Source organism: Tyto alba, unplaced genomic scaffold (assembly GCF_018691265.1).
Source record: "Tyto alba isolate M040663 unplaced genomic scaffold, T.alba_DEE_v4.0 Super-Scaffold_20000042, whole genome shotgun sequence".
Classification (NCBI taxonomy): Eukaryota; Metazoa; Chordata; class Aves; order Strigiformes; family Tytonidae; genus Tyto; species Tyto alba.
Genome location: NW_024881293.1, coordinates 15,545,891 through 15,566,698, shown reverse-complemented (window position 1 = coordinate 15,566,698; position 20,808 = coordinate 15,545,891). Strand labels below are relative to the sequence as shown.

Sequence of the window (20,808 nt, the reverse complement as noted above, 5' to 3'; positions counted from 1 at the left end):
GTGCCGCCCGCCGCCGCCCCGGGGAGCGGGGTCACCGCCACCCTGCCGGCCCCTCACCCCGACACCCCGACACCCCCTCACCCCATCGCCATCCTGCCGCCCCCTCACCCCTTCATCCTGCCACCTCATCATCACCCCATTCCCTGTCACCCTGCCGCCCCCGCCCCCCGTCACCCCAGCATCCTGCCACCTCATCACCCCGTCACCCTGTTTCCCCCTCATCCTATCACCCTGCCACCCCCTCACCCCATCGCCCCATCGTCCTGCCACCCCCTCACCCCCTCACCCCATCACCCTGCCACCCCATCACCTCGTCACCCTGTCAGCCTGTCACCCCACCACAGCTGCTCCCACCGGCTGCCACAACCTTCTCCCGACGCCCCCCCAGCCCCAGCCCCAGGGGTTCACTCTGGGCAGGACCCCGATGTGCCGCTCACCTCACCAGTGAGCCCAACACCTCCTCCCACGGACCCCCAGCCCCAGCTCCGCCGTGGTGCCCTGCTCCCCACCACAGCTACCCCCGCTGCCGCCCCCCCCTCCTTGACTCTGCGCCCAGGCGCGGTGAAATGTGGGCTCGGGGCCCTCCGGCTCCCCGTGGCATTGCCATCCTGCTCACGTTGCCTGCACCAGCCACTGCCCCGGTGCTCGGCAAGGCTTTTGCTCCCCATCTCCTGGAAGCCACGCCGATTTGGGGGACACTTTCTCAGCTTCACGCTCCCCCCCAAACTTGTTTCGCTTCGACACCCACAGCCTATGTTGCAACCCCCAAACATTAACAAATGTCTTTTGTTTCAGGTGTCTGCCCTACCTGGGTGCCAGCACTGCTGGGCGTCCTGTGCTCAGGGGGACACGCGTATCAAAGGCACCCACGGGTGCTGCTCCAGGGTGGAGCACTGGGAGGGCTGGAGCAACACCCGGGCCACCCACAGTGTCAGTAGTGCGGTGGGTGCTCCTCTGCCCCATGCCCTGCTGCTGTGGGGCTGGGCCACACTGTCCCTCTCGTCTCGCTCCTCGAGGGAGGAGGGATGCAGATCCTGCACGCCTGGCTGCTCCTCGCGTCCTCAGGGGGTTGTTCCTGTCCCTGCAGCGCAGGTGGGATCGGGACAGAAAGTTAGGAGGCCCTGACTTCACCGTGTATCATCTGCAGAAAAAAACTCCTGTTGACCGGCCACCTTCTAGCTCCTCTCTGCTTGCCAGCAAAGAAAAAATCAGCTGGTTGCAGGCACCGGGGCCATTTCCCTCCCTGACGTGGCAGCCGGGACATCTGGGCTCCCCGGCCAGAGGTTGGCCAGGAGGGGGCTCTGGCAGGCGGTGGCAAGGGTGCAATACTTGGGGAACCTGTTTCTGTCGGGCAGATGGGGTGGGAAGCTCCCGGCAGAGATTCAGAAGCCGAAGGCAGCAGCTGAGGTGCTGCTGGGAGGAGGGTTCAGGCTCCCACCCAGCCCACGGAGGTGAAGGAGCGGGAAAGCTCACCTCCTTAGCCCCACTCCACTGTCACCGACTCAATGGCCTGATTGTATGCTGGGACCAGAAGCGCTGCTTCGGGCGGCGGCACAGAAAAGGCTTTTCTGCTGCCTTTCAATGGCAGATCTATGCTGCTCCCGCTGGGGGGGCCCCGCCGCGCCGCCCCAGCCCTTGCCAGATCCCCGGCGGCCGGGACCCTGACGGTGCGGGGCGCCGGGCGGAGAAGGGCACTCTGTGTGCTGAGACACACGCGGCCTGTCTCAGCTCCACTGGAAATGTCAAACGGAGCCGCATGCCGTCAGCCCAAGGGCTCTGCGGCGGGGGGGGCAGCGGGGCTGGGCCGGGGGGGGAGAGCAGAACTGGAAGCAGCTGGAAATAACTCCCTTTGACTGAGAGGCTGCTCTGCTGGTGGCTGGGGCAGGGCAGAAGGGCATCCGCTGGGCAGGACATTCCCTCTTTGTCCTGAGGACCCAGCTGGCATCTTCGCTGGGTGCTAGAGGACAGAGAGACCGGAATTAGAAGGTATTTTGGGGCTGCTTTGTCCCCCTGGTGCACACCCATCCCCACGCTGCTCTGCAGGGTGAAGGGACAAGCTGGAAATCAGGGGGTGATGCTGAGCCCACGTCACCTGCCAAGAGATGGCGACATCCTTGTCCCCGTGCAGGCCAGTGTCCTCCTTTCTCACCGAGAGCAGGGGATCTCGAGCTGTGCCAGGGCTGCTGCTCCTGTGCAAGAGCATTTCCCATGGGGACAGGCCTGCAGCCTGGATTCCATCCTGCTGTGAGACCCACCCCGAGGTCACATATGAATTCACGGGAGCAGATGCCTTCCCCACCTGCCCCCTTCCAGGAGTGACCCCATTCGGGGAGAATCAGTGTGGGCAATTATTTGCAAAATACATTTTGCAGCCCGCCGGCTACAGATGGGCACAGGGACACAGCCCAGAGGACCCAAAAGAAAAACGCCAATTTTTAAGGAGTGCTGAGTTTAAGCCAAGGTCACAGATTTTCAAGGCACCCCAGGCTACAAACCCTCTGTGTGCAGCGTGACCCGGCTACCTGGAAAGTCCCAGACCCGGGAGCATCCCGCTGGCTGCACCTACTGACTGTTGGGGAGTGGTTTTGGCCAGGAACAGCAGGAAGCTGCCGGCTGGTGGGGCAGGTCCCCCTCGGTGTTGCCGGTGGGGCTGGCCTCTGGCCAAAGCAAATCCCAGCTGCAGAAAGCCTGCAGGGCATTTTCCTCAGCCCTGACAAGGCTGAGCTACAAACGCAGGCACAAAAAAAAAAGCTGTCCCAGCCTTCTCCCGGCTGGTTGGGTGCCACACTAGGCACACAAAATATTGCCCGAAGTAAAAACCTGCACCCACCGTGCCACACACAGGCCAGATCAGAGGGGAGACGGGAGAGGGGACGGGGGACAAGTGCATTCTGCACCTGGGCGAGGGCTGGTCTCGCAGGGCCATGCTGGGGATGAGAGCGTGCACAGGGTCAAACACATCAGGGGGACGTAGGAGGGGGTGGCATGGAGCAGGAGGTCCTCAAGGAGCAGGTGACAGTGCAGGTGTTCTGTATTTGATGCAGCTGCCACCGCAGAGCCCTAAATCAGATTCAAGGGAGTCCCCGGGAAGGGGCGGGGTGGTGAGAGACGGCAATGGGGGAGGCTGTTGGTGGGGAGTCCAGGGGGGGTGGCTGTCCTGCTGTCAGGGTACGGCTTCTCCCGATGGCTTCAGCCTTTGCCATCAGCCCCTTCCCCACCAGCACTGCCAGGTCTGAGCCCAGTGCGGGTGTCCGGCAGCCCCTCACAGACCCTTCCCCAGGTCCTGCTGGCCTGCTCACAGCTGGAGAGCTGGGGAAGTTGTTCCCACTCCACTCTCAGGTCCTTTGTTTTGCTGCGGCATCCCGGAGAGGCAGGATCCGAGCAGAGGCAACAAGAGGAAACGAGCTTCCTGCCTGCTCCCAGACCTGCTGGCAGAAAGCAAGGACATCCTGCCGTGGCCAGGCTGGGCAGGGACAGCCAAGCCTGCGGGGAGGGAAGCGTACTGGGCTGGCTGATTTATGCAGCGCAGAGGCGTCTACACCGCTCTCCTACCGGGACGGCGCCAGCCAAAGCCCCGGGCAGCCTTTGCCTGGGGTCCCACGCCGTGCCCGGCCTGGCCAGCCTGTTCACGGGGCCGTGGAGGCGGCGATGGACCCGGGCGTTGGGCTGGGGCTGGCATGACGGAGCTGGAGCAAGCGGGGAGGAACTGAGGCAGCCAGGAAACGGCTGGAACACACCCCATCGGCTGCTTTTCCAGGTGCGCCCTGAGCACGCAAGGCTTCTCCCAGCCATGGGCCACCACCAGCCAGCCCTGGACACCCAGGGCTTCAGGAGCCCGCCGACCTGGAGAGAATTGAGATGCTCAGGGCGTTGGGAGCCTGCTGCCCATGGAGGGGACGAGGTGGCCCAAGGCTCTGGGATCCCACTGCCCAGGGAGCAAACGGAGTCATCCCGAGCTGCAGCGAGCAGGACAGCTCGTGCTGCAGCACACAGGGCTGCGGTCCTTCCCCACTGACATCTCCAGTAGCACCTCTCAGACTCCCTCCACCCAAGGGCCACCTGAGTGAGGCAAGATGACAGTAGAAGCTTGCTCGCAGCCAGCTGAAAGCCTGGCCAAGGCTCTGTGTGTTTTCTCATGTGCCGGCACCACTCAATTTCCGCGCTGTGCGCAGAGGGACACGGCCACAGCCTGTTCTGTCAGTCTGCAGCCACTTCCAGCTCCTGGGGCTCTGTTCCCCGGCACGCTGCAGAGGAGCACCCTGCCACGCTGGTGCACGTCACAACACATGCACACACATACTCCCTTCCCAGCTGCCCTGATGGGGAAACTGTGGCACAATCACATGCACATTCCCAGCTGGGGCTGGCAGAGAGCAAAGGATTGTGAATTGGGGTTCACAGGGAAAACCATTTTTTGACACCCTCTTCTGGACCAAAAAAAAAAGCTTTTTAATGTTTCTGATGTATTGAAAATTCATCAGGTCCCAGAGGTTTTTATTCAGATGGATGCTCTTGAATGGGGTCGGGACTGGTTTCCCTGGCCAGTGCAAAGTCCAGGACTATGTACAGCCATGCCAGGCCCTGCCACGATGCCATGAAAGCCTGCAGAGCCCCAGGCAGCTGAACCACAACATTCCAGCACAAGAAATTGATCATTTTTTTGGCAAAACTGACCTTACAACAGCAACAAAAGCCTGGCTAGCTCTCCTCTCTACCCCATGAAGAGTGGTGAAAGAAATGGTGAATACAAGCTCGGTCCCAGGCTGTGGCAATGCCTGAGCCTTACTTGTATCCTTACCAGGACTGATATCCAGGCATCCTTCACCTGCCTAAGCACCCACCTGAATATCCACAACCTCCCAGTTGCACCTTTACTAACCCAGCTCGGTACAGGCGTGGGTGCAGCAGGAAAGGCAGCGGGCGCTGCCATGTGCCTCCAAGCCTGGGTTGGGCTGTGGGTACCAGGGGCTGCTGGCCCGAGCTTGGACTGGTCCTGGGTCAGTGTCCCTGGCCGGGGGTGAATCCACCTTGCCGGCCAACAGCTGAGACTTGGGAAGCACTCTCCTCCATGCTGCCAGATGCAGTTGTGATTTATACAGGTTTAAAACACTGACAAGTCCTTGGGACTTCTCTGGCCGTGTCTTTGTGTTTGAGCTTTGCAGAGTTTCCGCAGAAAACTGTGAATGTTAGAAATAAGGGCTGTCCCTTGGGTTTAATTCTTTTCAGTCACCAGGGCTTAAGGCCAGAAGAGTCTGACTGGTGCAGGGAACAACTCAACACTTCTTGTTCAAAGGCTGCTGTTGAGTTTTAGCCTGGAAACATCTCTGAGCTGCCACAGTTCTGTGCTCCAGCACCAATCATAGAATCATAGAATCCCAGGTTGGAAGGGACCTCAAAGACCACCTGGTCCAACCTTTCTTGATAAAATCACAATCTAGACAAGATGATCCAGCACCCTGTCCAGATGAGTCTTAAAAGTGTCCAGTGTTGGGGAATCCACCACTTCCCTGGGGAGATTATTCCAGTGGATGATTGTTCTCATTGTGAAATGTTTTCCTCTTGTTTTGGAGGTTGGTAGCAGATGTTGCCAAATCTAGGCAACCCTTCAGGGGCACTGGGTGGTTTGAGGCCCCCCCCCCAGTTTCGCAGCTCTGCCCCAGTGCTAGGGTGGCAGCAGGGTCTGGCACCTGCAAAGCTGGGGTAACATCACTTTCCCAAGCTCATTTTTCCTCAACTCCTCCTTTACTTTTTTTTTTTTTTTTTTTTTTTTTTTTTCCCTGTCTGTGCAAGGAGGAAACAAGAATTGCTGTTTGGCAATGGTGACATTTTTGTCGGATGTCCAAGAGCAGGAGTGAGGGACCTGGATGTGGGTTCTTCATGGACCTCCGAGCCTGGACACGGGCCATGAGCTCTGCAGTGCAGCCGGCAAGCAGACACCAGTGGGAAGTCACTCACTGCTCCAGAACTTACCTTTCCAGATCTGGATGGAGAAGGCAAGCTGCACAGCTACGGACGACCCAATCTGATTTCTCCGCCAAGCAGTCAGTGAAATTACAAGCGTGGTGCTGTTCTAGACCTGCTTCACAGACAGAACAGGGGCATGAAATCACAAGTTCATTACCACAGGATGCCGGAGAGGCCAAGTATGTAAATGGTTGAAGAGGAACGAGGTCTGTTCGGTGGAGGTAGATCCATTAGAGCTATTAAAGTACTTCCGTCCGGATGCAAACGCTTTCTCGGGAAGTCCCCAAGCTGCCAGCCGGCAGCTGGGCGGGACGCCGGGAAGCACATCTTGTTTCTCCTGCTCTTCCCGTGAGTAGCATTACAGAAGCGATGGCCATGGAAAAATACCCAGGGGGGTTCAGCAGCTGAAAAGGAAAGAAAAAGAAGCAAAAATCTTTGCTGAGAGTTCCAGCATTGAAAGGGGTTAGAGCAGTCAGTGAGGGCGAGCTGTAAGGTGTGGAACTGCCAGGGGTCTCTGCAGGACGGAGGATGGCCCAGACCTCAGCGGCTGAGCAATCGGTGCACAAAGCAGGCGGGGAAGAAAACTGGCAAGAAAAGGAGACAAACAGCCTGCTGCCGGGACAAGGGAGGGCTGCCAAAAACCCAGCGGGGCCAGGCCTGGGGAGCCCAGCCAGGGCAGGCGGCACAGGGCTCCCAGCCATGGGTGGGACGGGGGCAGGCGGTGGGGGGGGGCGCTGGGGGCAGGCTGGGGGGTGGCTGTGCTGGGAGAGGGACTGGTGGGGCGGGGATCTGGACCCCAGCCACCTGCAGGCCCCCAGCCAGCAGCAGTGTCGAGCTCAGGGCAGAGGATCCCCCGGTGCTGGGGTGACATGGGCAGGGGATCCCCCCTTTCTCTAGGGTGACCGCCCCCGAGGTGAGCAGGGCAGGGACATCCCCGTCCCCATGGGTCACTGGAGTAGGGGCACCCCATCCCCAGGAGTAACCAGGGCAGGGGATCCCCCATCCCTGGGGCAAGGGGGGCAGGGGACACCTCCTTTCCTGGGCTCACCGGGACAAGGGACGTGCCTTCCCCAGGGTAACGGGGACAGTGGACACCCCCCTTCCCGGGCTCACCAGGACACCCCTTCCCCTCAGGGGGCCGGGACGGGGGATGTCCCACCCCGGGGGGACGCAGGGACGCCCTCTCCCTCGAGAAGGGGGCGGTGGGGCCCCCGTGCCGGGGGCGAGCGGGGCTGCCGACGGGGGGGGGGGGGGGAAGCGGCCCGGGGGCGGCGCCCAGCCCGGCCGGGGCCCGGGGGCGATCCCCGCCCGCCCCGCCCGCCCCGCCCCGCCCCGCCCCCCGCCCCGCCCCGGGCAGCGCTGCAGCCCAGAGCCGCCGGGCCCGGGACGGCGGCCCCGCGCTGGGGCCCGGCTGCAGCCCAGACACCCGGGGGGGCAAGGTGAGGGGCGGCGGGGCCGGGACGGGCCGGGCCGGGACGGGCCGGGCCGGGACGGGGCGGGGGTCCGGCCCCAGCGGCGGCTCCGGGGCGGAGGCTCGTCCCAGTGGCGGGGCCCCCCCATCCGCCGCCGCCGCCCGGGGGCCGCCGAGCGGCCGCTCCGGAGCCCCCGCGGCGGGGTGGGGCGCCCGCGGCTCCCCGCGCCTTGGGGGCTCCGCCCGGGCCGGGGCTTCTGCTCCCACCCGGGAGGTGCTGGGGCCGGGGCCGGGGCCGGGGCCGGGCTGGGCCGCCCGGCTCGGCTGGCGCGGACGGGGGAGTCCCCCCGGGGTGTCCTGGGCGGGGGGCGGGCACCCTAACGTGCAGGGGCGAGCAGGGTGCCGCGGGTCTGCTCGGGCTGAGGGTGCTGTGGAGCACCCGAGGGTGCGGGGGACCGACGGGCTGGGGGTGCTGCGGGCACCCCGGGGTGCTGGACGCCTGCTGGGCTGGGCTCGTGGCAGGGCACCCCGGGCTGCTGCAGGCCCCTCTGGGGTGCCAGAGGGCACACGGGGTACTGCGGGGCTCAGGGTGCTCCCTGCACGCACCCGGGGAATGTGTCGCGGGGCGCTGTGCGTGTGTCCCAACGTGTATCCCGACAACACGTATCCCAACGCTTATCCCATCCTGTGCACCATGGGCGGGAATTTAACCCTTTCATCCCTGAGCACCTCCTCGCAGCGGGGCGATCCCAGGCTGTCAGGGCTTGTTGCCAGCTCCGTGTGTTGCCACCAGCCCCGAGAGAATCGGGGAGGTGTCAGTGGAAAGTGCTGGTGGGCTCTTGTGGTGATGGTGCGAGACAAGCGGGAGATGTTTTCTAGTGGAGATATAGGAGCCCTATAGAGCTATAGGTGTGGCAGGGCACGTAGAGCTGATCCCCGTGTGACTATGCGTACAGACCAAGCGCCTGTTGTCCAGGTGTCGTGTGAGCTTGGGGAGGTCCCCAAGGTGCTGGAGTGGGTGCAGAGCCTGAGCAGCCCCCATGGCCTCCCAGTCACCGAGGCCGATGATGACAACAACTCCAGAAATAACAGCCCAACCCTGAAATTAGGCTGTTGAGAAAATCGAAGTGTTTCCCTTTCCCTCTCTGGGTCAGCGCCAGCGCACCAACCCGCATGGGATCCGGCTCTTCCAGGAGCAGCCCCAGCCTGGACGGCGTGGCCAAGGTGGCCTGGGCGAGCGGGCACAGGGACAAGGGGTGGCACGGGCAGCAGGTACAGGCAGGGGATGGGGCTGGGATGGGCGTCTGGGAGGGTGTGATGAGCCCCAGATACCTCCTGTCCACACCCAGTCTGCAGCACCAGCAGGTGACACTGCAGGTGACTGGGCATGCGTGGTGGCTGACTCCATGCGAGGAGCCTGAATCCCAGCAGGTCGCTGGCAGCGGAGGAAGCCGTGTGCTTGCTCAGTGGTTTCCCCTTAACTTTGGAACAGCCTCAGCCCTGAGTTTCAGGGCTTATCGCCTGCACACAGCTTCGAGGGAAGCATGCCTGGCCGAGATAAATCAAGTCGTGCTGGCCAGGGCTGCTCTGGACTCTGTTCTTCTCACATTCCTCATGACCTCAGTATTTTGGCGCGGGAGGAGAGCCCTCCCTGTGTCCAGCCCTGGCCACGCCAGTGGAGTGGTTTGGGCTGCATGGCAGTGCATAGCTGAGCCAGGGCAGGGGCTGCCCCACTTGTGCCCCTGGCAAATCAAAGGGCCCAAAGGAGTCCAGAGCTTTAAAAATAGCTCCCCCAGGCCTGTCCCCTGCCAGCCTGGTGGCTTGGGGACCCAGAGTGGGAATCGCCCTATGGACCACAAGGCTGGGGGTCCCAGGGGGCTGGCTGGGCCTGGAGCGTGGGTACAGGGTGGTACCTGAGCTGTGCCGAGGTGCCCAGGCTGCCCCATCCCTCACATGGCTTTTTATTGTAATTGAGTGGAGCAGCTCCCGCGCTGGCCCCAGGTTTCCTGTGTTGGTGTTGGTGTGACAGTAGGAGGGGGAAAGAGAGGGGCGAGCCCAGGGTGAAGCATAGCCCTGCCTCTACAGGGACGATTGAGTCCCTTCACATCCTCCTCTTGCTCTGAGCCCCCCCAGCAGCACTGCGTTTTGTCCCATCCTGGTTTTCTGTGGAAACACCGGAGCTAGAAACTCTCATTTCTTCTGAAGGAGGCTGGGACTGTGTGGGGTCCCCTGCCTCTGGCACCCAGGGGTGCCTGTGCCCAGCCCCCCAGCACCAAGCTCCAGTACCCGGGGGGAGTGGCCAAAGTTGCTGAAAAATGGCCTTTTCCTCCAAAGTGACCGGCACAGTCTTCCCCGTCGGGACTTCAGCCCAGGTGGAGGGCGGCTTCTCTCTGAACCGGTGCCACGGTGATGGCAGCTGGCTGGGGACAAGGCTGGCTTTGTGCGGTGCCCGGGCAGGTGCCGGCAGTGGCTGGGCCGTGGGTGTGGGGACTTAACCCTCTCACCGCTGCTGCGCGCCAGGGCCGTCTGCCTCCATTGCTCATCCTCACCAGCTAAAATCCAGCCCACCACTCACCTCGCCACCCAGCCCAGTGGCAGTTTGCATGTCACGGGGACCCTGTCAAGGCCGGCGCATCACAAGGTCCCAGGGGGCAATTTGCACGTGGTTGGGAGCCTGCAGGTCCCCTTGCCTGGCCTGGCCCTTTGTTTCAGAGCTGGGTGAAGGCAGAAGCTCCCGCCCTGGGTCGAGCCCATCCCCGTGGACCAAAAGCGATGGGTGCCCAGAGCCACGGTGGAGCTGCAGGAGGATCTTCCCCAGGTTTGGGGGTGGGCAGTGCAGCCACATGGTTGACAGCAGCTGCTGGCGTCAGCTGAAGGGGCAGGACGAGGTGGCAGGGGGATGAGCGGAGGTAACTTTTCCTGGCACAGCCCCAGGCAGCACAATACCCGGCCGGATGGCGGAAGGGAGCTGCCGGCCACTTCCCCCGAGGAAATGCACCCGCTGGCTCCAGCTCCTGCTGCTCTCCCTCCTCCTCCTGTTTGATTTACGGCGTGCGCAGAGCCTGGCAGAAACTTGGTCCTTGCCCTGGCACTCTTTAATTCCCTGCAGTGAGCGCCATGTGGAGGAGGAGGCTGGCTGCTTCCTGGGGCCAGAGGGATTAGATGAGGTGGGGGGATGCACAGACCCTTTTAGGCATGAAGCCAGTGGCACAGGAATGGTGGGGTGCCAGCATGGAGCCTGGGATGTTCCCAAGGGATGTGGAAGGGGTGCTGGCACAAAGCTGGGATGATCCCAAGGGAGGTGGAATCTGGGATGTGCATCAGCTGTGGGTGGGTTGGGAGAGCCCCAGACTGGGAAGCGCCTCGTCCCTGCCCGGCCGGACTCAAGCCCTTGACTCCGTGCACTGGGGCTGGCGGTGGGGGGCTGCCACGTCGCCTGGGTGCCCAGCCTGAGCCTGGCCTGCGCCACGGCTGCTCCTCCGGCTTCTGGCAGTCGCACAGTCGGGGCAAACCACAGGCTGGCAACTGCAGTGGCACGGCTGGGGCTGGGGGGCAGCAGGCGGCATCGTCGTGGGCTGCGGGTGCAAGCCGGGGGCTGTCACGTTGTCTCCAAGCTGGGCTGTGTGACAGGGGTGGCCACAGCACCTCTGCTAGAATAGTCCGTATCCTCTGGTTGTCACGGACAGCGGATTTGGGGATGGATGCGGGCGTTTTTCCACAGCCAAGGCTGGATCCTGTGCTCTGGGCAGCACTGAGCCTCAGCTTCCCTTAGGGCTGTGCCTGAGCTGCCTCTCCTCTGCGGCATGCCTCCTCCCCTGCTTTCTTCTGAAAATAGCCCAGTGCCAAATGCTTTGCCCGCTGACAGCTGCACAGCCCCAGGGCCACCTGTGCCCGGTGGGCAGGGCCACCATGTCCCCGCCACGCAGGGATCCCACATCTCCCTGGAGAGTGACACCATGCGCAGCAGCAGTGGGTGCTACCGGGTTGCTGTTCACCCCCATCCTGCTCCCACCAGGAGCACTTCTCACCTGGGCTCCAGCACCCAGATGCTGCCAGATGTCGTGGCAGGTCCCAGATGAATGCTCACAGCTGGCGGCATCCCCAGCCGTGAGCTCACCCCTGGGCCACAGCCGCATCCTGCTGGCTCTCCTCCAGCGTGCCCATGCCTGGATCTTGGGAAAACCAGGCTCCCGTTTCATTCCCCTCTGCCTCTCGCCATGCCTTCTCCTGCGTTATTGACAAGGAAAAGCAGCCAGGTCTCTCCTGGGGGTCACCAGCCCTCAAGACAGCCCTGAGGTGGGGATGGGCAGCAGCCAGCACCCCGGCCCTGCTCAGCCCAGGCACCAAGGATGGACATCACACCCAGTGAGCGACAGGTGCTAGTAGCTGCCTGCAGTCACGTGGCTTTGCAAAAGCATGGATTCCGTTTTTCCAAAGCAAACCTCTGAGAATTGCACCCATAAAGGCTGCAGACTTTTTTTTTTTTTTTCCCCCAGCCTGCTCACTCTGTGCAGCCGAGCTCTGACTCATGCCTGCACCCTTGGAGCTGGCAGCGCCACTGCCACAGCCATCCCAGCCTGGGCTGCGAAGCATTCCTTAAATGTACAAACAGTCCCCAGCCCCACAGGCAGCACTGCACTTGCCCGCCCAGCTGCCAGCTCGAGCTTCAGCTCATGGCACCGGGGCTGGAGGGAGGCGAGGGGGACCGGGCAGATGGCGGGGGGTGGCCACAGGGTGCTCCCTGGGCAGGGGGCAGTGGTTTGCGGCTGGGGGGGCGCTCACCAGCCCCCAGTTTGCAGAGTTCCGCTGGACGTGGCCCCGTTGTTGTTGCAGGTTGATCGTTTCCTGGCCAGCAGCATCCCGGGGCGAAGATGGCTCAGCCTGCACCCCTGAACCAGAACCTCCCAGGTAAAGGGATCGGGGTCATCACCAGGCAGGGACAGTGGAAGGAGTGTGAGGGAAGTGGTGGGGCTGAGCCACTTCCAGGGGCTGTCCTGTCCCAGTGGGTTTCCTCACTCCAACACTGACCCCACCACAGAGCGGGTGTCCTGTGACACCCAAGGGTGCTGGGGACCGGCCATCCGCTGGGCCCACTGCCAGCAGGATTGGCAGGGAGGGGGGCTGTAGGCTGCAAATCCCCGTATAGCCCAGTTGGAAAAGCCTTCCCATCTCTGCCAGGTCCCTTCCTACTGTCTCTGCTCCTCTTCTAGACCTCGGGGGCCCGTTCTTGTACCGGGACCAGGACAACGGGGAGAAGAGCTCGTATTCAGTGGAAACCCCCTACGGCTTCCTCCTGGACCTGGATTTCCTGAAATACGTCGATGACATCGAAAGTGGCCAAACGCTCAGGAAAGCGCCGCTGCCTCGCAGAGCGAAAGGGGCCCGGCAGCCGCCCAGCGCCCTGCGCAGCCCCAGCAGCCATGCCAGCGCCTGGACCTCCACCGAGTCCCTGGCCTCCACAGCCAGCGAGGAGGGCAGGACCGCCCCGCTGCTGTCCCCACGCAGCCAGGCACCCCTGGAGCTCCCGAGCAAACCAACCTCCCACCCCGTCTCACCGTCGCCGCCAATTCGGCTGCTCCCACCTCCCACCCGCAAGTGCCCGGTGCGAAACCCGCGGGTGGAGAACACCTTGCTGGAGACCAGCAGGAGGCTGGAGCAGGAGCAGGGCCGTTGGCAGGATGCCGGTGCTCCCCCCCGCAGTGGCCCGCCAGGCACCCTGAGTCAGCTGCCCCCCTGGGTGCCAGTGGGTGCCGAGGGCCAGGCGGGCTGGGGACGGGCGAGCCCCAGCAGCTCGGGGCGCAGCACGCCGGCGGCAGGGCTCAGCGCTGCGCCGCTGCAGCACGTGCGGGAGCAGATGGCCGCAGCCCTGCAGCAGCTCCGGGACCTGGAGGAGCAGGTGAAAACCATCCCCCTCCTGGAGGCCCAGGTCTGCGAGCTGAAGAGGGAGAAAGCGAAGCTGATGGCGAAGCTGTCGGTGGAGCCTGGCGAGGCTTTCGGCCACCCCCCTGGCTCCGAGGCGGCAGCAGGGAGCGAGGAGCCGCCCCGAGTGGGGCCTGAGAGCGAAGCGGAGCCGGCCAAGGGGCGAGCGAGCAAGGTCGCGGAGCTGAGGAAGCTGACAGAGAAGCTGTCTGTGCCGGAGCGGGGTGGCAGGGCTTGGCCGGGCAGGAGCCCCAGGGCTGCCGAGAGGCCGTGCCGCTCGGTGGCGGTGGGCGAGGACCGGGCCATGACCGACGCCGTCTTCTACTACCGGTCGCAGCAGGAGGGCGGCGATGTGCCCCGCGGCAAGGCGAGGGAGCGCAGGGACGCAGCTGTGTGGGTGCTGGAGTCCTCGCTGGGGCTGGCCAGCGAGACGGAGCGCGAGCTGGGGCTGCTGCAGCAGACGGTGGGGCACCAGAAGGAGGTGATCGCCCTGATGGAGGGGCACCTGTGGGAGGCCACGCGGGAGCTGGAGGAGCTGCGGCTGGAGGTGTGCGCCCGCCGGCCCCGCGGGCGGGTGGACAAGGAGGTGATGGCCAAGCCACAGGTGGCCGAGGCACTGGTGGAGGCAGCAGTGGCCACGCAGAGCCGGGCAGCCGGTGACCCCCTGGAGACGAGAGAGGCGGGCGTGGAGTGCTACCCCCCAACCACCTGCGTCGGGGTGGGCTGCCGCCCCGTCGGGAGGGACGTGGCAGTCGGACCCGATTCAGCTGCCGGGTGCGAAGACAAGGGCAGCCAGACCGAGGTGGGCAGCACCGTCCCGGCGGGCGGGGAGACGGAGCCCGGAGCGGGCAGTGCCCCGAGCAGCCCCGTGGCGCGGGACGCGGGAGCAATGGCTGGGATGTGCCAGGGCAGCCCGGGCCCCAGGGCAGCTGCGCCAGAGAGCACGCAGAGCGGCCAGGACCTGTCCCCAGCACGGGACAGCGGAGCTGCCCCAAGCCCTGCAGCCGGTGAGTCGGCACCAGAGGTGACACCAGGGTCTGGGTTGGGAAGGGAGAGGGTGGCCCTGCTGGGGACAGCGCTTGCAGGGCCGATGCTACCTGCGTCACAGCACCTGCCTGCACTCTGCCCACACCCTTGCCATGCCTGTCCTGGGGTCTGGCGGGTTTGGGGTGCCCGGGCAGTCCCAGGGTGGAGTTCCTGCTCTTGGGCCCCTGACACCCATCTCTCTACCCCCAGGAGCCCTGAAGTCCATCATGAAGAAGCGGGATGGTCCCCCCCGGAGCGAGCCTGAGGGCAGCAAGAAGAGCTTGCAGTTTGTGGGCGTGCTGAATGGGGAGTACGTGTTGAGGGGCTCCTGCCACACCCCACCGGGCCAGCCCCAGCCCCCAGCATCCCTGTCCTGGGCTGGGGGCAGTGGCAATGGGGGGGCCTGGAGGGGACCGGCCTAGTGCCACTTGGCCACTGAGCATCCTCCCTCTGTGCAGGTACGAGAGCACATCCAGCGAGGAGGAGGAGGAGGAGGAAGGAGACAGCTCCTCTGAGAAGGCTTCGGCCGACAGCTCCAACAGCGAGGAACAGGGAGACACTGAAACCTCAGATGAGGAGGCTGGGGAAGGCGAGCAAGAGCCAGGACAGGAGCATGAGGGGGCCAGCGTGGTCCTGCCAGAGCCCCCCGAGGTGAAGGAGAAGTAAGTGCCAACAGGAAGGCTCCCGCACCCTGCGCAGCTGGGAGCCACGGGCTGGCACCAGCCCTGCTGACTAGGGCTGTCTGCCCTGGTTTCAGTGCAGTCGATGGGAAAAATACATTCAGCTCCTGCAGAAACCATTTGGCAGGAAAAAGTCCTTCCAGCTTCTTGGGTCTGCTAAGAAAAGGACGAGACCGAGGCCCCAGATGCCTCTTTGCTGGAGAAGATAGTTTGGAGGGGGACAAAACCACCAAGAGCCCTTAATGGCATTTTTCAAGAAAAGGAAAAAGTTTGGCCTGAAAATAGATAACTCATGCCTGAGCACATCTGTATAAGGCTCGGTTCAGCAGGTGTTTGTAGAGGCTGAAGCTACCAGGGTGCAACCACCAGGCTGGACATTGCACCAGGGGGAGCTCATGGAGGCTCGGAGGCCTGAGGAAGAGGAGCAAAACCTCTGCGAGGAGACTCGGGTGCCCCTTGCTGGCAGGGTTTTGGCGGGGCGACACAGCCCCACACCGCAGACACCCTCATGCTCTCCCCAGGTTTGAGCTGAGCCCCAGAATGCGGGAGGCCTGCCTCATCGTCAAGACCCATCTGGGCCACCCTGGTGCCACCAAGAGCAAAGAGGTGGTGAGTGGGGTGCTGCGGGTGGGACAGCTCACCCAGCCCCTGCTGGGGTCCTTCCCTGGGGCTGGCCCTCCTCAAAGATGGACCAGCAAAGTGGCTCAGCACCTTGGCCCACAACACAGCCCTTTGCCCCAGGCTTTGTCCCAGGTACCCCAAAACCCATGTGGACTCAGCTCGGGCCATCCCAGCATGGTTTTGGGGTTTCAGCTTTTACCTAGTCCCCTCTGGAGCAGGATTTCTGCTCCCTGCCAGGGCCAGCAGTGGGGTGGGGTGTGTGCTGAGAGGCGGCGGGGGTGTGGGGCTGTGCAGAGGCTCGGGGAGGGGGGGGGAGCCGTGACCCCCGCCTCAGCCCTGCTCGCTGCCCACAGCTCACCAGCAGCAGCCTGGTCCTGCAGGAGTGGTTCCGTCTATCCAGCCAGAAGCTGTCCATCCCCGAGACGGTCGCCAACCACCTCCTGGCCTTTGCTGAGGTCTCGCCAGCTCTCCTGGCCCACGTGGTGAACCTGGCAGATGGGAATGGCAACACAGCCCTGCACTACAGCGTCTCCCACTCCAACTTCCACATCGTGCAGCTGCTGCTGGACACAGGTGGGTGCCCTGCACCCACAGAAATGTCCCTCTGCCACCATCCCACTCTGTACCCCAGGTCACATCCTGGCCATGCCAGGCGTGGGGGGAAGGTGCTGACAGCAGTGGGGCAGGGAGAGCTGCCCTGGGCTGTGTCTGTGCACAGGTGGGGTGGGGTGGGGTGGGCAGCCCCCCCAGACCTTTGGGAGCCTAGATTTGATGGGGGGACCCATCAGCAGGTCTGTGCCCATGGGGCTGTGGGATGGCTCCCAGGAGCCAGGCACGTGGTTCAGCCTGTGCCTCCCCCAAGCCCCTTCAGCACCCTGAGGCCCCCGCTCTGCCCGTCCCCACAGAGGTCTGTAACGTGGACCACCAGAACAAAGCTGGGTACACAGCTCTCATGCTGGCAGCGCTGGCGGCCGTTGAGCAGGAGGATGACATGAACGTGGTCAGGAGGCTCTTCAGCATGGGAAATGTCAATGCCAAGGCCAGCCAGGTTGGTGCAGGCTGGGGACCACCACATCCTCATCCTCTCCCCTCACTCCCAAGCAGCTGCCAGGGCCACACTCACGTCCTCCAAGGGCAGGACTGTGGCTCCAAAATCTGAAGGGGCCAGTACACAGGGAGGGCATCACATTAGGAGCTCCTCAGAGACCGTGTGGGCTCTGGGGACGGCACCGGTCGCTCCCTGGGACAGTGGGAAGAGTGGGTGGCACAGCCAGGGCAGGAGCAGCCTGGCAGCGTCCCTCGCATTGCAGGCTGGCCAGACGGCACTGATGCTGGCCGTCAGCCACGGCCGGCAGGAGATGGTGGAGGCCCTGCTTGCCTGCGGAGCCGACGTGAACCTGCAGGACGAGGAGGGCTCGACGGCGCTGATGTGCGCCTGCGAGCACGGCCGCGTGCAGACAGTGAAGCTGCTGCTGGCTCAGCCCACCTGCAACGTCGCCATCGTGGACAGCGTAAGCCTTTGCTGCTGGGGCCTGGGCATGCTTGCCCACCCTGCGTCCTGTCCCCAGACCTCCCGCCCAAGCGCTCTCCCTTCCTTTTTAGGATGGTAACAATGCCGTCACCATCGCACTGGAGGCTGGCCACAGCAACATTGCTGTGCTCCTCTCCGCCCACCTCAAAGGCACAGCTGCCCGTGAGTACTGCAATTCCCACCCAGCTCCTGCCGCCTGCCCTGTCCCACACAAGGGCCGCAGAGGTGGCACCGGGCCACCAGCTTAGCTGCAGGGTGGGCAGGTAGCCCCATGGAGGGGACAGGGCTGTGACACAGATGGGACTCGCCAGGAAGGGGCTGCAGGGGCTAGAGCAGAGCACCCCAGGTGCCACACGCTCAGTGCATCCTCAGTAGCACAGAACGAGCCTGGCTGGCTCTGACCAGTAATCGTGGGAGGTGTCTTTGGTTATATTTCATGACTCTGCTCTCTCTGCAGCAGCAGACATCGCTGACAGACACAAAGAGCCCTGGGAACATGAAGAAACCAAATTAGAGTGACCTTGGGATCCAGCCAGGGGCCAGCCAGCCACCATCACCACTGGGTTGTAATTTATGTCCCCCCGCCTGCCACCCCTTTGTGTGCTGAATTGCTCTCTGCAGCTGCAGATGCTTTAATCCTCCTGTCAATAGAGCAGGCACCATCCCTGGGCCTCACTCGCCCATCTCCACTGCTGGGAGCAAGAGGAGCCGAGCATCAAGTGACCTCGGGGTGGGAAATGCAGCAAGCAGAAGCCAGCCCCACCAGCCCTGCTCCCCGCCACAACCACTGGAGCGGCACCACCTCGGAGCCCTCTGCAAGTCGTTAACTCACTGAAGAGCAGAAAACAAGCCCAGCAGAAATAGCACCTGGTTTCCACTATCTCAGCCAGGTCCTGGCAGCTCTGGGAAGGCAGTGGGGCTGGTGACAAGGAGCAGGGCTGCGGGAGGGCGAGTGTCAGCTCAGGGACTCTGCTGTGCTGCACGGTGCTGGCGGGGAAGTGGTGCATCCAGGCGCATCCTGTGCAGTGACAGAAGAGGGGGACACAAACCAGCTGGTTAACGCTGCCTCAGGTGCAGGCTGGGAGCACTTTCAGACTGAAATACTTGCCCTTCTTTTCTGGCATTTCCTTTCCTGGCTGAAATCTGAGATTTTTTTCCTAGCACATGCACACAAAGCAAAAAAAAATTATATTGCTTAGTCAAAGGATCAAGTTCAACATGAAATCACACAATGATTTTATTTGCTCAGTGGAAGCAAAACTTCTGGGCACTCAGGACTGCAGCCAAGTTGACCGAAGCAGGCCAAGAGCCATCAATGCATTTAGGGACTGAGAGTGCCCAGCTGGTAGCCCACAGGTAGCAGGGACCTTCTCCCAAGTGAAAGATAGCAATTACCTCCTAAATATTTTCCCATTTAAAACAGTCTTATAGCCACTCACTATGAAGGCAACCAGAGCCCGCAACCAAGTCCCTCTTGGCCCACTTTCCTTTCCAAGGGGGAATAGAGCAGTTGAGGATAGCTCCAGGAGAGACCAGCAAGAATTGCTCAGAGGGACTAGGGCCCACAGAGATGGACACGTATGTCAGAGGATGTGTGTGTGTCTGCGAGTGTGAGAGACCCAGGCAGGGTGGGAACAGAGAAGGACTAAGGACCGGAAGGAAAAAGAAAAAGGCTTTTGCATGTGAAGCCAGCTCCGCTTTGAATCCTTCACAAAGGTAATATGCCACAGCCCCCATTTCTGCTCCTCGGCCCAGCCTCCCCCACCCCATCACTCCTGCCCTAGCCAGGCCTGGTCTGAGCCATACTGCAAGCTGGGAAATGCTCCCTAACAAACTTGTTCTGGGCAACGTGCCGCTGTCCTCACAGTGGGCCCATTTCAGCTTTGCACTGAAGCTAATATACAATGCTCACAGCCACTCTCTAGTATACTCCTCTGTATGTATTCTGTACTCACTGCTTTGGTCTCACAGGTTTGTTTACTGATATTTTAATACTGATGTTTATTTTGAAGATATGAATAAAATTTTAAGTAAAATTATTTTGAAATATTACAGTGACTATCAGCAGTTTCCTGCCTTCTTGTCTGGCTCAAGATAAAACCCCCAGAACAGCTTCAGAGGGACAGCCCAGCACAGCCCTCGCCCCGAGCAGGTGCCTGCATGTTTCAATTCATTCCCTGCAAGTTTATGATCTGGCTACATCCATCAGTCTGGTTTTACTCCAGCTGAGCTGTCCCAGTTGGGTACCATGGTGTCTTCTGACATGTTTCACTTCACAGGACCCAGTGGAGGCTGGGACCAGCCATAGCCCTTCACTGCCCTTGGTTCACCCCGGTACTCTGATATTAAGCTGCAACATTAAAGGGCAACCATCAGATTGAGAGTGGGGATGCAAAGCCACCTCCCTCCTCATGTGGCCAAGGGCCACGCTGATCCCTCAGGCATATTCATAAAGGGCTACAGCTGCTCTGAGCCACCCCCCCCAAGTTTACTTCTGGCCACCAACTCACTGCTGACGCCGCCTGTCTCGGTCACTCAGCAGTCAGGGCTGGCAGCCACCAGAGCAGACACTCTGGTCATTGCTAAAGCTGTGCAGGGAACAAACAGCAGCCAGAGAAGTGAACTGAGGTGGACTTCTTGCACTCATAGGTCCCAAGAGCTCTGCTGTGTCACACAAATCAGGGGAGCGTGGACTCAGCTGATGCTCTGAAACTGAAACACCGCCAAAGAAGAATCAAGAACAAGATCAAGCAACAGTGCGAGCACATATTGACAAGGGCTCTCTCCAGATCACAAAATCTACCTCAGGCCACACATGAGCTGATCAGGGCACAACTGACATCTGCAGGAAGGGGGGAGGGAACAAACAAAAAAAAACCACAAACAAACCAACCACAAACTAAACCACAGTCTTTTAACACCAGCAATCCTCACTATCTGTCTAAATTCAGCAATTTTAACATCTATTCCAGAAGTACTCTCCTCAGCTTTAGGACCCTCAATCCCCCCTGCCACTAAAGTACCTTAATCAAGTGTAGGACATTGACAGGTGAAGAACACTCCCATCAGAGACCACAGTATGAGGAGCTGCAGACCTGACTTGGTTCAAACACACCACAAACCAGTATCACTCTATTGGCAGATGGAAAATACCAGTCCTTAAAAACCAGCCCTCGAACTATGACAGTTTCCAGGATCATTCCTAATTCTTTCAGCCTTACTTTTACCAAAAATCAAGAAATCTTTCTAGCTAGTTGTGTGGTGGAAGGGAAAGTTGCGGAAGAAAGTAAGTGAGACCAATTTACTAAGGGGAGGGAGACAAGCACTCACCCTCTGTGGGTGACTGCCAGGAAAGACAGTGAGTAGGTGTATTTATAGCAGCATTTATAGAATCGTTTACTGAGGACAGACGGACATAAGCAGCAGGCTGTTGCTTTGCAAGCTGGTACAAAGCTTGACTTCAACTCATAACTGAACTCCCCAGAAGGCCAGTAAGTTTAGCAGCGTTACTTTAAAGGTCGGGAGAAAGTTGCTGTAATCAAAGCAGAGTTGTGTTTGTTGTGAGAGGCTAACAAAAATGCAAGGACACCGTAACATTATGATGAAGGCATGATGTGTGACCCCAGCAATAAGCGGGACATGCTTCTGTCCCTTAG

At 61.5% G+C, this 20,808-nt stretch overlaps 1 protein-coding gene across 4 annotated transcripts; it reads left to right on the top strand.

Annotated features, from left to right (window-relative positions):
• Nucleotides 1-6,487: 6,487 nt before the first annotated feature.
• On the top strand, nucleotides 6,488-19,191 carry KANK3 (KN motif and ankyrin repeat domains 3). 4 transcript variants are annotated; one of them, XM_042794621.1, is made up of 11 exons: nucleotides 6,488-6,522; nucleotides 12,209-12,283; nucleotides 12,586-14,301; nucleotides 14,531-14,630; nucleotides 14,779-14,982; nucleotides 15,522-15,609; nucleotides 15,975-16,194; nucleotides 16,527-16,669; nucleotides 16,932-17,132; nucleotides 17,224-17,314; nucleotides 17,610-19,191. In XM_042794621.1, the coding sequence occupies exons 2-11, from the start codon at nucleotides 12,247-12,249 to the stop codon at nucleotides 17,669-17,671; spliced, it is 2,862 nt and encodes a 953-aa protein (XP_042650555.1). In that variant the 5' UTR covers nucleotides 6,488-6,522; nucleotides 12,209-12,246; the 3' UTR covers nucleotides 17,672-19,191. The 4 variants fall into 4 exon arrangements, with proteins under 4 accessions (XP_042650555.1, XP_042650556.1, XP_032858979.2 ...); XM_042794622.1 differs by lacking the exon at nucleotides 6,488-6,522 and adding an exon at nucleotides 7,323-7,403 and having other exon boundaries at nucleotides 17,613-19,191; XM_033003088.2 differs by lacking the exon at nucleotides 6,488-6,522 and adding an exon at nucleotides 7,323-7,403.
• The last annotated feature ends 1,617 nt before the right edge of the window (nucleotides 19,192-20,808 follow it).